Source organism: Trichechus manatus, unplaced genomic scaffold (genome assembly GCF_000243295.1).
Source record: "Trichechus manatus latirostris isolate Lorelei unplaced genomic scaffold, TriManLat1.0 scaffold00017, whole genome shotgun sequence".
NCBI classification, from domain to species: domain Eukaryota; kingdom Metazoa; phylum Chordata; class Mammalia; order Sirenia; family Trichechidae; genus Trichechus; species Trichechus manatus.
The window spans coordinates 764,943-781,974 of NW_004443953.1; the positions used below are offsets into that span (position 1 = coordinate 764,943).

At 33.0% G+C, this 17,032-nt stretch overlaps 1 protein-coding gene across 4 annotated transcripts in view; it reads right to left on the reverse strand.

Moving 5' to 3' along the window:
• Positions 1–17,032, reverse strand: part of EPHA7 (EPH receptor A7) — a 222,564-nt gene that overhangs the window by 21,867 nt on the left and 183,665 nt on the right. For 3 of the 4 annotated variants that reach the window (XM_004372401.1, XM_012554410.1, XM_004372400.2), the window contains exons 6-9: positions 12,863–12,987; positions 8,692–8,875; positions 3,165–3,273; positions 2,425–2,480 (exon numbers count right to left, since the gene is read on the reverse strand). In XM_004372401.1, coding sequence (XP_004372458.1) covers positions 2,425–2,480; positions 3,165–3,273; positions 8,692–8,875; positions 12,863–12,987 — 474 coding nt within the window. The remainder of the gene's footprint in view (positions 1–2,424; positions 2,481–3,164; positions 3,274–8,691; positions 8,876–12,862; positions 12,988–17,032) is intronic. The other variant, XM_004372402.2, reaches the window with a different exon arrangement.

A 17,032-nucleotide genomic window follows, 5' to 3' on the forward strand; every position in this document is an offset into this window, starting at 1 on the left:
CAATGTTGTAGTTTCTGTATTTTAGATAGTCATAAAATCAAGTAAAATGCCTGGTTCCCATCAAATGACAGGAAAATATATCTTGTAAAAAAGATGATTCAAAAATATCGAGCATTTACCAATATATGATACATTAAGAGGACTTTATTTTTCATTATTGGTTTAAAATAATAGATGTTTTAAAACAAGAAACATATTGACATAATTTCTGAGTATTCTAGTCTGTTGCTTATCCCAACGTAAGAGCTGAGCTTTTTTGTATTTTCTTATTTACATTTCTTATAAAAGTTCAATATCTTAAAACCACCATTGATATTTTTCTCTACAAATGTGAAATGTTTATATATAACAAGCTTATCATATTTGTGCTAGCAAGTAATACATGCAGCTGTATTTTTTCTAATTATAAACTGGATGTCAAATGTGAAAAAATTGATGGCATCAAAATATTAAAACTCAGTGATGACAATTAAGCATAAGGCTATTGTACAAGTTTTGGATAAGCCATGTTTCAATTTACCTTCTGCATTAGCTTGTAAGTTAAAAACAAATAAACTAAAATGTATTTGATAACTTTGGAATGTCTCAGATATATTCAATAAAAGAGAAGGAAAGTGACATCTGATTAAGATATTATTAAATGATTTGCTATCAAATTATTCACACATGAGTAGGATCAGGGATTCTGGGAACTGGAGTCTTATGTTACTCTTCTATATACATTATACACTAGATATAAGAATTGAGGCATTCAAGTTTTGATCCTCTCCTTCCTGTCCAGGGAAGTGTTAAAAAATTCTCTCATGTCGAAAAGAGAAAAAAAAAGTAACTTCCACTTTTTCTGTATATCCTCTAGCTATAAACTGCCTATGGCATTCTCATCACAGAGGCTGTCACAAGGAAAACCACAGCTAAATTAGCAAAAGGAAGCTCTGGCATTGGGAGCATATCAGATAACCTCAGGGGGTGGCAGTATCACATCTAGAGGTGAATCTAAGGTTTGTGAGGCTTGAACCTTAGACAATTTGGGATACTATCCTTAAGAAAAAGAATACACAATCAATAATACCTACAAAATTGTTAGAGCCTCTCCCAGAGCCTTGGAATGAACCCATGCAAGTGAGGCATCCTGAAGCTTAAACTTCATGAGGTACAGGATAAAGCCACCTCTGGTCATACCTTCTACTTTAATTTGTCATGTCCCATATGCTCTTCCTGCCTTCAGTAGTTGGATTTCTATGGAGATTCATATTCAATCTGGACATATATTATGTAAAAGTATTTCTCTTTTGAAAACCAAAGTCAAGGTAATTGTTGATTCACCAAACAAAAACACATCAAAGAAACTTAAGAATGATAATAATTGCATTCACAGTTTGTATCTTTAAACCACTCACTTTGAGGTGTTTTTCTTTTTAAAGAATCATGAGGAAATTCTAAAATGGATTTTAAATTCTTAACTGATGCTTAGATTTTTTTTTTTTTGATTTTAGGATGCTTACATGACAATATCTTCTTAGATACTGATATAAGAATCTGATATATAGGACAGTATAAGATTTAATTTTGTGGCATTTAAAGGAAATTTATGAGAAAAATTAGTAAAGATTATGGCTACTAGGAAAAATAATAAGTAAAAATTGTTCGTGATATTTTTAAGTATTAAAAATAAGAATAATGGGTTTGTGTGAGAACATCATTGGTTCTGAAATCAATTGATTGTTAGGTTTTTATTTTGCCTGCCTGACTCTCATCTTTATTTGCCATCCACCTTGCAACAAGAATAACAATAATGCAGACAGGCATCTGTTTTCTTAGGGTCTCTAAGCTCTCTCCTAGATATGGTTTCTAAAATGAACATTTAAGAATTGGGTGATCTATATGCACAGGAAAACTTCATAGGATTGAATCCCATTATTATACTATTTACATCCTATGAAATATCTAGTAGTAATAGATGATTTACAGTAGCAGAAGAGAAAGAGATTTCTTAGCTCTGTCTTTCATGGTAGCTTCACTCATTAGGTGGAACAAAGGGCCTGGCCTTCTAACTTGAGATAAAGTTTCTTAGCTAGAACATGGGCACATGCAGCATTTAATGGATTATTATTAGAATGGTATGAAACACTTGGGAAAAGTTTGCAAAAGGAAAAATTGTGACACAAAAACACCTGGATATCCTGCAGTTACATTAAAATTTCTTATGAGAGATTACATTTCTGAATTTTGTTCTTAATTCACATCACATGATTTTCATTCTAAAAATCTTGTCTTAAATATGCTTCAAAATGTTTTAAAGCAACATTTTGAGCTCATTATTTAATTTCAAGAATAATGCATGAGGAATTTTTTCATGCCAATACTAACAACCAGATTTCTGTAGTAACTGGGGTACATAATGATAAAGAAAAGCCAAACACTTACAATGAAAGTAAAGTTCTTCATCCCCTTCTTGGTCAGCTTTGCTATAACCACAGTGCCTGGGAAAAAAAAGAAAATCTGTGACAATCTTAATCAATGATCTTACTGTATATATTTTAAATTCTATATGATGTACTGTAGTTATAACATGCTGGTTACAGCCATCAACAAAACACAAAAACTTCTGTCCATAGTTAGTAACTCATTTACAAATTACATAGCAATTCATATGATGTAGAAATGCCCAGAAAACAAAAAGTTTTCTACAAGACAAAACAATGGGAACATTTTTGTGGATTTGGATTTATCAATGAATAATTGCTTAAAATTTTTCTACAAAAACAGATTTTAAATGATTGCTGCCAACTTTTATTTCAATAGCTAAAACAGTAAATCTTTCCCTAGCTATCTTGTATATTTATTATGAAAACAAAACAATCTAACTCTGAATATAATTAATAATAATGCACCCAATAGAAACGACAATACTCATTCCCCTTAAACTAAAGGCAGTGACCAAGCTCAAACTGTATTTTGATTGTAAGAGAATGACAACTTATTGACTTCTAATGATTAATATCAGATAAAGAATGTTTTCATTTACTCTTTAAAATTATACAAAATAAATAATAAACCTGTTGCCATAAAGTTGATTAAATAATAGGCTGACATAATTATGAAAATCAATAAATTTTATGTCAAAAGTTACTGATTTTTGTATTCTAGAATACTTTGTATTCTACCTTCTTCCAATGATGAAGCCAAAGACCATAAACACCAAAATGATGGTCCCTGCCACAGCAACGACAGCTATTATAATAACAGGATTCTGTTCACTGGAGACAGCTGTAGCTGTAAAGAGAGGAAAGAGGTTCAAAAACTCTCAACACCATGCAAGTACTTGAGAGGTAAATAAAATGTTATAAACAAGACTTATGTATTCTATTTAGTTAACCACTAAATAATGCATACACTATAGTATTAATTTAAAGGAATGTTTATTTTGTGCATTTTAAAGAAGTGGTAAAGACAATATTTTCACCCATTTTACATTTATATATATACACACGCACAAAACCAAAAACCCACTGCCATCAAGTCGACTCTGACTTATAGTGACTCTATAGGACAGAGCAGAACTGCCTCATAGGGTTTCCAAGGCTGTAAATCTTTACGGAAGCAAACTGCCACATCTTTCTCCTGTGGAGCAGCTGGTGGGTTCGAGTTGCCCACCTTTCTGGTTAACGTTCTAGTGCTTTAACCACTGTACCACCTTATATATATATATATCTCCCTAGCAAGTGCCTTATTGAGTGACTATACTCCTGCTTAGTTGTTGGAAACTTTATTATGAAACAAGAGATAGAGATATTTGATATGGAATTGCTATTAATTCCGTTTGTTGCTCAGCAAGACATTTGATTCTCCCACGTCTGTTTATCTGCTATGTAAAATAGGAGTCAAAATACAACTCTGTGTATTTTTCAAAGCACCGTAATATACATTAAATGTTTATCTCTCATATCATTAATATAAATTAGAAAGCATTATATAATAATAGTAAAGCATCAATAATTTTTCCACCATAACTCAGGAGTAAGATGAACAGAATTATTTATGTTAATTTCTATACAGTATACAGTAAATGGCATTAACCTATTTATGAAAGAGAAAACTTTCTGCAAGTACTTTAAAAAACAACTTAATTGTAGACACTTCCTCTACAAAACTAAATGATTCTTCCATGCTCATTAAGGTGAGTCTAGCTGGACCTTTATGAGATTTTAGTGGGAAAGTGTATGTTTGCATGCCCTTTAAAGCAGCTTCTGATTCAGATTCTTTATTAACTCACATGGCTTTATCACTTCCACTCTTCCAAATTAGCGAAGTTTTACTTGTATGTTAATTCATAATTATCATATTTTCCCTAGAGTATCATATTTTCAATACCAGTATAGACATCACAAAGTAATCAAAGGCACATGAAACAATGAAAATGTATATTCCAATTCCAATGAGTGACTCAGTTGGAAATATTCTACATAAACAATGCCAAACTAATACAGTTTGATTACTGATAAATCAACAGCTATAATCTTTAATTTAAAGCAGGATGGAAAATGCTGCTCTGCTTGGTGGTGGCAAGGGACTGGGTCTCTAGAGTAGTAAATTATACACAGGTAGAGTAAGTTTTGCCACAATAGGCAGCATAAAGTTTTTTTCCCCTGGCTAAACTTTCTCTATTTTATCTATTTCTGCTCGTTTTGACAAATTATCTATAATTTTGTATACCCATGTTAAACAATCAATCACTCTATTTTTTAAATAGTAAATACAGCTCTGATCTAAATAGTTTCTGAACAAAGGTATTATATACACTGCCAAATTCAGCACTGCTGATTTGCTCCCTTAGGGGACTAAACAAGGATTAAAAAAAAAAAAATGAGAGAGAAAAAAAAGAAAAACAACTTTCAAACTTTAATTTCTAAATTACAGCCTATTACCATCCAATAGAAAAGAGATGACTTCACGTATTTTTTTTTTTAATTTGGTTGTTTTTTGTTGTTGTTTTTATCTAACTTTTTGTGTGTATTAAGAGAGAAAAAAAAATAATGGAAGAGTTCTGTTCCTGAGGAAGGAAAAAATTATTCACGTATGTGGTGAAATTATTTCCATTCCATCAACGTGTCCCATGGGTCTAATTCTTTGCCTGCCTTCATCTCAGTTATCACCTTAGCTTCAGAAACACAACAACAATGAGAACACTGAACTCAGGTGAAGGATGGACTATAATTTGTGAATATCTGTTTATGTATTTCTATATATAGTTAGAACAGAGATGGATCAAAAAAGATCTAGCACCTACTGCTTTTGAGATAGTCAGAGACATATTTTAATCTTTCCACAGTCAACATTTATGTTAATATTTCTGGATATTTCAAGGGTAATATTATTTTAAAAGTAATCTGTACATGCAAAATCACCACACCTTGATTAAAGATTTTAAAAAACACTAGATTTGACTCTGAGCAGATGGGGATTTTAGGATGTTTGTGTAATGGAATAGTTTAGTTACCTTCTCTTTCTCAACAATCCTCAGGAGACTTCTGGGTCACATCCTCCCTCTTGCCCTGCTCCCTAGCACAGTGAGTCACTGCTCCTTGACACTCTCAAAGCACTGGGCCATGTACTCTACCAGAGCTTAACTGTATATTTATAACTTATGCACATATCTCTCTCTTTCACTAAACTTTAAACTGAGACCAACAAATATGTCATGTCTCTATGCATTCCTAATTTTTTGCAGTGTCTTTGCTATATCAGTGGTTCTCAAAGCGTGATGTGGGAACCCCTGAGGGTCCTCAAGAACTTTCCAGAAGCTCCACAAGGTTAAAATTATTTTCATATGGTATAAAGATGTCATTTGCCTTTGTCACTCTCATTCACTCATGAGTGCACAGTGGAGTTTTCCAGAGGTATATGACATGTGATGGCATCAAGACTCTAACGGCTAATGAAATGTATGCTGTGTGTTCTTGTGTTTGAAAAGATTCTCGGTTTTAATTCATAATGTGGTAAAGACTGATTGATATAACCCCATAAACAAAATTTCTTTGGGCTCCTCAGTAATTTTTAATATTATAAAGGGTTCCTGAGACCCAAAAGTTTGCGAACAGCTGTGCTACACAATAAGAACTGACATTTATTGAGACTTTCTATGTGCTAAGCACTGTACTTGGCACTTGATCCACATTAACTTATTTAATCCTTAGAATACTCTCTGAGTTGGGTGCTGCTATCCTAGCAATTGGGGTACAGAGAAATAGCTCATCTAAAGTCACCCAGCTGAACATGGCACAGCTGAGACTTTAAACCAGGCGTATGTATACCAGCACTGACTGATACTGATAGTCTGGCTTGTTTTGATGACTGAAGTATTCACTAATTGCTTATTTACTGAGTGCCTCTATGCATCAGACATCGTAATAGGCACTGGCAAGACAAGTAAGAAAAGGATATATGGACCCTTCTTTCATCAACTTTATATTCCACAGGAGAGAAGATTCTGATGATAAAAATCACTGAATTCTTTCTAATTAAAAAATTCCATTTTGTAATATTCATCTCATGTGATCATTCAGGTTACACTACATCAACTTAATCTCTTTTAGCCTTATTTGCCTCATTTTTAAAATAATGAAAATAATATCTATGAATCTCAGCACTCAATAAATAATAACAGTCTGGTCCAATGTTGTCAATTTACAAATTCAGGGAAAGACATACATTCATTTTGAAAATTTTTAAACCCAAAGGTTGTATTGATAAGGAACATTTAGTTACATGTGAGATAACTGATGTTTCTAACCTAAGTTTAAACCTTTCATTAGAACAGAAAAACACAGTATTTGAAGTGCTTTATTATATTAGAAATCACAAGGTAATATCCTGAGATAGGTCAGAATTGAAAACTACTAGAACATTTTAGCACAAGACTCATTCAATGGTTTAAAAGTTAAAATTTTACTGTAAAATGTCCTAATGCTTTTGGGGCCACTGAACCGAGACAGATACTATTATTTTTCATTTTGCAAACCATATTTTAAATTGATAATAATGAATAATGGTATTAATCACATTAGTCATTAAAAATGACTTTTTTTAAATTAATGCCTTTTGTCTCTATAATTCTGTACAAATGATTTATATTTCAAATTGATTTCAGTGTTTTATTATTTTTGGTTATGAGACTTTTTAATTTAAAAAATCCTGCAAAAATATTCTGAAAGAGTACCGTTAGCAAACAATTCATTAGTTAATACAAAGAATATTTATCAATTTAATCTACCTTTTAAAAGATCAATACAAATCATTTTCTGAGGGCAAAAACAACTCATTGATCAAAATTATATTTATTAAAAAAATTTTTTTAATTGAGGAAATAAAACCATATAACATTTTTAAAAATTGTTTTTTGAGTGTTTTTATAATTTCTTGTTTAGAATTTTGTGAGAACACTAGATTGGCAAGGAGATGACCAGGTAAAAGCTAGGTACACCTTGTGCTTGAACAGTAACATAAGGAAAAATGAAAGTCCCAAAATACAGAAACATATCCTGAGACATCAGGCCAGCTAAAGAGTAACAAATCAGGGGTATATAAAGTGTTCTGAGCCTCCACCCCAACACCAAATTGGGACATGAATCCCAAGATATGTCTGCTTATTTGTTATACAGTATACTGTTTGTTAGGAAGCCCTGGTGGTGTAATAGTTAAGCTCTCAGTTGCTAACGGAAAGGTTGGCAGTTCAAATCTACCCAGTAGTTCCACAGGAGAAAAATCTGGAGATCTGCTTCCATAAAGATTACAGCCAAGAAAACCCTATGTGGCAGTTCTACTCTGTCACATGGGGTCATTATGAGTTGAACATAGACTTGACAGCACCCAACAACAACAACATACTATTTGTTATAGTGTGTGTGTATATGTACACATACACACATACATACTATGTATACTATGTGCTATGATACTATGTTACATTATAAAAAAAATTAGGAGGCTTCAAAGATATTGATGATGCTCAATTTTTACTATTTTTAAGCTGAGTGGTGGGCACAGGTATATTCATTGTATTCATTTAATTATTCTTTATAAAACATATACTTCAAATATATTCATTAGTATGTTAAAAATATTTCGTGACAAAATGAAATGAGATAAAAATAAATATAAGTTCTAAGATCTTTCTGAAACTCCAATTTTTAAAGTCATTGCTAAAGAACAAGTAGCTTAAATTAACAACACACATTCTTAAATAGAATCTTTTTCCTGCCCACCCTGCCATGCATACTGGCCTCATATCGGGTTTCTGTGAAACAGAAGCTTTGACTGACAAAACTAGAGTAAGATCATTTTGAGGTCTACAAAAACAGACTGTGTCAACATATAAATTGAATGAGTCCTGCTTGTTTCTAACCTTACCTTTTCTCTTAAAAATCCTGTATGAATTAAACGAAACTAATTTAAATCACAAAGTTCTAAAACAATTGATCGCAATAGCAAATTTAAAATTATTATTCTGAATAATCTTTACAAATTCACATAAAAACCAGTAACCAAAACCAGTTGCTGTTGAGTCAATTCCGACTCATAGCAACCATATATTTATCTTTAATTTTTATTTTGATGCAAACCATCACCTTCCACAATGAAAAAAATGTGCCAGAGTTGGAGAGAGTAAAAATCCAAACCAAACATGGTAATTACCTTCAAACATTTTACCTGTAGCTTCCTCTAGTGTAGCAACATCAAGTCTGGGACTGTAATTTCCATAGCCAGCAGCAGTAAAAGCCCGAATCTGGAAAACATACACTGTTCCTGGTTTCAGATTATTAATGGAGGCTGAAGTGGACTTGGTTTTTACTGTCGAGTAGGTCCGTTCCCTTTGATCCTAGAAACAATATTTACAAGGGATATTTAATTATGATTGCAACTAGGCAATCTGACAGCCAATTCTTACAATTTAATTTAAATTGCTGCATTGTTTTTATAAAAGCTACATTGTACCCTGTGGAATATTAGAATATTGAGTTGTTTCTAGGATAATATAAAATGTAAATGTGAAACACATGCTTTTGTTCTATAACTTTCAAAGAGAAATAATTTTGTTAAAACGTTTATGATACTTTGAGCATTTGCTTTGTTGGTAGAGGGCATAGTGGCAAGAACTATTTAGCAATAATATAATCAAATATTCTATTGGCCAAAGCATGAGTATACGTGTAAAATCTATGGCTTAGTAGCATTTCTTGCTTCATAATGTAGGTTTAATTTCTTTCTGAATGTTATTCATCAAACACAAAGCAATATGTAAAAAACTAAGAAAGTTATTAAATCAAGAAATGCAGTTAACATCATCACACTAATATATCAATTGTTTCCATTAAAAATGCCTTTTACACACAATAAAACACTGGTACAAAATAGTATTATTGAATATTTTTAAATTAAAACTATCAATATAAAAGTTAAAGTATCATAAAACTTATGGTTTGACAATATTTTAAACACCACTTAGTTCAATTTCTTAATTTTTCAGCTGTGGAAACTGAATCTCACAAAAAAAAAACAAAACAAAAAAACACCCAAACCCACTGGTGTTGAGTCAATTCCGACTCATAGTGACCCTATAGAACAGAGTAGAACTGCCCCATAGGGTTACCAGTGAGTGCCTGGTGGTTTCGAACTGATGACCTTTTGGTTTGCACCTGAGCTCTTAACCACTGAGCTACCAGGGCGGCTCCCAGAGTTTTTTTAAAGAATAATATTATTATATTTTTGTAAACATTTAATGCATTTTTCAGATACATATGAGAAGCCTAAGAATGCAATAAATATAAAAATTCAATCATATAAAAACTCCATCAAAACAATTTTCAAATGAATCCACATTTAAGGTTTCATTAATGTGACTCTCATAGATTGTGATAAAATATATGAAAAAAATATACATTAAAATACACAATTTTAGACAATGTCTTATTCATGCTATAATACATAACTGTGCTCAACTATAAGTGTCTGACAGTAAAACTATTCATTGAAAACTGAAAATGCCCATCTGGTGGTTTTTACAGTACAATACAATGCTACTACTCTCTTCTAATAATTGCCTAATTTGTAAATTTAGTGAATGTATATACATTCTACTTCTGTTAAGCAAAACAGAAAAGTAGCGATTTGAACTGATTTATTCCAGAGCGATAATTTGCAAAATAGTTAAAACACTGTGAGAAATTTTGCTCTCACTTACCAACTAATTTATGTATATTTTTAAACTGTTTTATCTGAAAGGAAACTAAATTGCTTTTGAAATCTGACACAATTTCAGGGAGCACTATAACTGTTAGAGCTCACTGTAAAACATAAAAACATTTAAACAATAATGCCCTCTGAAACAAATTTGTGGGACAAATAATATATTTCCTCGTGCAAAAATAAGATATTCATAACATAACTTTGGCCACAGAAGTCATGAATTCATAATAGAAACATAAGAAAATTATTTAAACTTAATTTGGACATTAAAAATAACAAACTGTTTCTCTTCAAAGGAAAAACAAAACACTTCGGAATATTATCAACGTACTGTATGCATTTCAGTCAAGTCAATTCAACCTTAAGGTTTTTCCAGAACTGTTGAATTGTTCGTGTTGTTACTGCTAGTTGCCATAGAATTTATTCCAACTCACGGCAACCCCATTTGTGCAGAGTAGAACTGTTCCATAAGGTTTTCAAGGATGTGACTTCTCATAAGCAGATGACCAGGTCTGTCTTCTGAGGCACCCCGGATGGATTTGAAGTCCCAGTCTTTTGGCTAATAATCGAGCACTTATCAGTTTGCACCACACAGGGTTGGTCTCTCTCTTTCTGTCTCTCTCTCTATATATAACTGTACTTCAGCTAATTCACCTAAGTCAATAATACCCACTGCTGTCCAGTTAATTCTGAGTCATAGCAACACTATAGGACAGAGTAGAATTGCCCCATAGGGTTTCTAAGGCTATAAATCTTTATGGAAGCAGACTGCTACATCTTTCTCCCATGGAGCAGCTGGTAGGTTTGAACCACTCACCTTTTGGTTAGAAGCCTAACACTAACCACTGTACAACCAGGGCTGTGCCAGTAACATGACTATTGACTCAACTCAGTGGCAACTGGTGCTGATATTACTATTACTGCTAGTAATATACCTACTCCTCACTTATGGACTGTCTTATTATCTGACATTTCACATTTTTGACAAGAGTAAAAAATCTACTATCTGACTCTTTTGCGCATTAACGACATGCATCTGGCAGTAACAAATGCTGAGGTGAGAGGTGGAAGTAACACTGGCTGTGATGGTTAAGGTTATGTGTCAACTTGAGTGGGCCACAATGTGTCTCAGTGGTTTGGCAGTTATGAAATGATGTAATTTGTCCATTATGTGATGACGTAATTTGGCCGTTATATAATGATGCAGTCATCCTCCATTTTGTGATCTGATGTGGTCATCCTCCATTTTTATATAACGTTGATTTTCACACAATGACCTTGTCACAGATTAAATTGTGTCCCCCAAAAAATATGTGTATCAATTTGGCTAGGCCATGATCCTAGTGTTGTGTGGTTGTCCTCTGTTTTGCACTTGTAATTTTATGTTAAAGAGGATTAGGGTGGGATTTTAACACCACGCTTACCCAGGTCACATTCCTGATCCAGTGTAAAGGGAGTTTCCCTGGGGTGTGGCCTATACGACCTTTTATCTCTCAAGAGATAAAAGGAAAGAAAAGCAAGCAGAGAGTATGGGGACCTCATACCACCAAGAAAGCAGTGCCAGGTGCAGAGCACGTCCTTTGGACCTGGGATCCCTGCGCAGAGAAACTCCTAGTCCGGGGGAACATTGATGAGAGGCCGACAGAGAAAGAAAGCCTTCCCCTGAAGCTGACGCCTTGAATTTGGACTTTTAGCCTACTTTACTGTGAAGAAATAAATTTCTCTTGTTAAAGCCATCCACTCATGGTATTTCTGTTAGAGCAGCACTAGATGACTAAGACACACCTGGTCTTTGGAACCAAACCATGCTGATAAGTGAGGAGTGAGTGTAGTAAATTATTATTACTATTAATAGTTTCAATATCTGAAACCTTGAATCCGGTCTTTCTGTGAGGTGGATTCTACCTAATGATAACCAAATATCCTTTTTTAAAAAAAATGTTTTTCCTCTCTTCATATGAGATAGAAATAAATACACTCATATGCTCTGATATTTCACTATTTACTAAAATTTATCCATTATATAAGGAGATAAAAGGGTCACTGCTTAGATATTAGCTATACTATCTTTTATGGAGTGACGGGTATAAAGAAATGGTGGACATAATTAGTATAACACATACAAAATAAATTTCATAAGAATTTTAAACGAGGGAAAAACAAGAATGGCTGGGCTAAACAATAACAATGACACTTAGTGAGATTTTCCTCACTGCTAAAAATTACTAAATTATTTGTGGCCATTATCATTATCACGGAAATCAAATAAATCACTAAGGGCTCAAACAGCCTTACTAAAAGAAGTATTTTTCATAAATGAGTTGAGCTGTATAGTTTCTGTGGCACTAAAACATTCTACATCTAATATTATGATACCAAAAATATAGTAAATAAATATGCTACAAATGGAATATTTTCATTTGTGTAACAGAAACAATATACAGAAATCATAATGACAATAATGAACCAGAGAGTCAGGGAGATAGTTATTAAAAATGGCTACAATTAACTTTGAATTTTGAAGCGGCTCCAAATAGTTGGCATAATGACCAACTTTAGAGTACAGTAGGATGATGCGAGATATAGCATATCGTTCATTTCGACTGCTCTTAGCACTTACTTTCTCGTAATACTTGATTTCATATTCGGTGATGACTCCATTGGGATGCTCTGGTTCCTGCCAGGAAAGCTCCACACTCCGCTGCAGCACTCTCTCCTTCATTACTCCGCTCACTTGCGAGGGAGCTGTTTGGACAAGATGTGTCAATAAACAATGAGAAAATTCACTGGATGTCTCAAATCAAATGTCACAACTGATCAGTCCCATGCTGTGCCAGTTTCATTAAGGTAAAAGAAAGCACCTTTTCATAGCTCACAATTCAGAAGCTAATGAATATTCAAACAGGACCTTATTACTGTTCATAAACCTTAATAGAAATTTAAATTAAAGTGCAAACAGCAAAAGATAGCATTGTTCAAGTTAGTGAAAAATGGAAATGATGCGGCTGAGAATGACAATTAAGCAAGTGAATGCTAATTAAGGCTAGAAAATATGATTTCAGATTAATCTCCAGTGATAAACTCAAGTCCAAATATTTATTTCATATGCAATGGCAATACATTTTTTTAAAGAAAAAAATAATACTGCCAAAGAAAAAGTATATGAAATGGCTACTTTAAGCTTCAAGTAAAGGGATCACATCCACTTTTTTATGTTTTTATAGCTCACATCTGCGTGTGTGTGTGTCTCCGACGAATTTAAATTAACCTTGGAAACATTTTTACAGGTCATTACGTCAAGATACAAAAATGTGTAAGCTGCTGTACTTCAATATGTGCATGAACACACATACATACATATGCAGATTCTTGCACATACAATTTATATCTACATAACCTAGGCTTCAAACTTTGATAGAAACAATTCAAAGCTACACTCTTGCTTTCTCTTTCTATGTAGATAATATGCTTAGAGTTCTTTCATTCTAATTAGTGGCACATTACTCTTTTTGGTAGCTAAGACCATGGAATGTAGCAAACTAATTTGCTCTAATTTGCTTGGTGGTGATTAACTAGTCGTCTTCTCTGCCTAAATGAGTAGCTCCTCTGGCTTCGTTGAATTTCAGTGGGGTCATTATGTTTCATGTATCATGATCTACTTCATTCTGTAAAATATTTTCAGGTTGTTAATTTAATTTTCAGTTGTCCAAAATTGTTAATAATCCTGCAGCCAGAAAAGCAATTGTATGGGGCCAAAGCTGTTTAAGGAAGCCTCCAATGTTTATCCCTTTGGCTTTATTATATTTCTTCTACTTCTTATTATCTTCTTGTATCAATGTCTATAAAGCACATTTTTTGCTTATTTCTGGTTTGGCGGTCTTGAGGGAAGAACATGGAAGATTCATGACTCCTATTTCCTCTCAGATTACTAACAAAAGCATAACCAGGCCAGATTAAGTGGGACAACTTTCCCTTGAAAGGGATTGTAGATGAAGTACTCAACAGACTGTGTTTACAGACTAAAGGCAATTCTGATGAATTTCCAATAAAGCATATTTCCAATAAAGAGCCATATTTTTGCCATGACTTTTGAAATTTGAATATACTCAGTGAAGAGGAACTTGGCTCTAAAATGATATGTCTCTCCATCTAAAACATGCCTAGCATATCTCAGCAGACTGCAATTTTCAAGAGGCCTTCTTCCTCAGGCCATAGCTTTGGGAAACACAAGCTCCAACTAATTGTGAAGTGAGAGTCTACTTAACAAATAATCTCTAATTGTTGAATTAACTTTTTTAAAAAAATAAAATAATTCTGAAAAAATCTGCATTTTAACATTATTTTGTAAAAAAAAAGAAATAGGATGCAGCACAGGTGAGAATACTGCATTGGTCAATGTGTTAAATTACCAATAGGGCTGCTGGTCTCCAATTAAGATTTACAACTTACTTGTGTTATTTGGAAATAAGTTAGCAGGAAATATGTTAGAGCGCTAGTCTATGTAAATCTTTAGATCTCTTCAAATAACACACATAGCTTAGCATGATTTTCAGTGTAAGTCAAATAATACACTTTCCACGATTTCTATTCCTAAATAGAGGATGGTGACGGAGGCGGGACCCACTGAATGCTGCACGTTATGGAGCAGACTTGGGGTATAAATGTACCTCATTTAGTCTCTGATATATAGCAGCAAGATTTGACTATAAAATCAGAATTGGTTTCTGTAAGTTACACACTAAAATTGCATTCATGATTTGGTAATCACACTTCATATTTCATCCTGGAAAAGAACTTTTACCAATAAAATTGTGGTAAGTGGGGATTGAGAAAACAAACAAACAAAAACCACCTAAAATACATTTGAAACATATAGTATTTTGAATTCTATATCACAACATTAACAGTGCAATATGCTACAATGTATTTTCCCTCATTTGCACAAGGAGCCATATCTGTGACTGTATTCCCCATTTCCTGAATAAATAACTGTTTCTTTTTTCTTTATCCCTTGCTGATACTGTATCAAGTCACACATTTTAAAGACGGTCAGAGAAGGAAGTACTTGAGAATGGACAGATTGCATGCTCAGAAAAATCTTTCCATGTCTTATGTCCTTCAATTACATTTTTACACAGGGAAGCTGATTGATTACGTTTTCCCCTGAGTTTCAGTATTTTTGGCAGAAGGATATACAACTCACAAGATACACAGCTTGAAAACAAAAGCATCTCTAAGCTAGTCACATTCTAATATTGTCATTATTTTTAGATCAAATTAAAGGTAAAATTAAAGCAGCATAAGGTATCCTAATCTTAAAACACAATGATTTCTAAGATTAACGTATTATATTTGATCTACTAAATTAATCCTATTATAACAATTTCACTATGAATGCATTCATTCTTACTCCAGAATATTCAATTAGCACAACTGAATTTCATTTCTGAAATGAAATATATACAACTAAATTATATACATATTTAAGAACCAACTGATTATTATGACATTTAAATTATAATTTTAACAATTATCAAAATGAAATAGCATTGGAATTGGAATTGATATGGAGCTAAAAAATAATAATAAACAATAATAAGTTCCCTGAATTGAAAAATATAGGAAAACAGATAATACATATAGAGGAGCTTCATAACATGAATTTTTAATAGCGTTTCTAACAAATGATTAACAGATTCATTTCTCACCTAAATTTCTAGAAATATTCAAATATAAAAATTAATACCAACTGAAGAAATAGATGAAAATTTCTTTGTCCTTAAAGATCCTGCAGACATGTCAGGGATATAAGACATAAAAAATAAATAAAATAGTAAATAGAAGATACCATAAAGCAAATTATTTAATCATAACTGGAATCTGCACAAATGACAGTAAAAGATATTCTTAGGAAATTCAAAAAATGTTTGCTGTGATTCTAGAGTGGTAAATCTCAGTAGCATGAAAACAAAATTGATGAAGTTGACGAAACAGGAAAGCAAGAGTTTTAGCGACACACTAAAGGTAAATTTGTGGGCTAGGTTTGTTAGTATGAGGCTTTGAATTTAAAAATAACCAGTGACAGGAATGCTGGGTTTATGTGCAGACCTGAACCAATCAGAATTTTACTAATTTTGAGCTTTAAGCATTCATGCATGAGCTTTGGTGTGAATCAATTTCCAATTAAAACTCATAGACAAATGACATATTTAAATTATGGATGGAATATATTTGTAAGTGCTCCATATTTTTTTCCCCCAAAAGGTTAGGCTTACCTATATGTATGGGAAAACTTCCTATCATGTTAAGTGGGGAAAACTTAATTTTATAACATTTAGCCACATCGTATTCCCTGGAACATGTGAATATATAACATTAATGGCAAATGGGATTTTGCATATGCAGTTAAGGTTAAAACCTTAAAACAGGGAGATTATTCAAAATTATCTTAGTGGGCTTAATCACATGAGCCCTTAAAAGCAGAGAAATTTCTTCAGCCAGGGTCAAAAAATGTGACAGAGAAGAAGTCAGAGAGATTTAATCTATGAGAGTTGACCGGCCATTGCTGAAGACAGGCACATGGAAAACATGAGAAGAAATGGGAGCAGCCTTTAGCATCGAAGTCTGGCCCCTGGCTAACAGCGGCAGGGAAACAGACCTCAGTTGTACAAATGCAAACGAACTGAATTCTGCCAACAACTTGAATGGCCTGGAAGTGAATCTTCCCCAGAGCCTCCAAATAAGAGTCCAGCCAAGCTGAAAACTTGATTTCAGCCTTGTGAGGCCATCA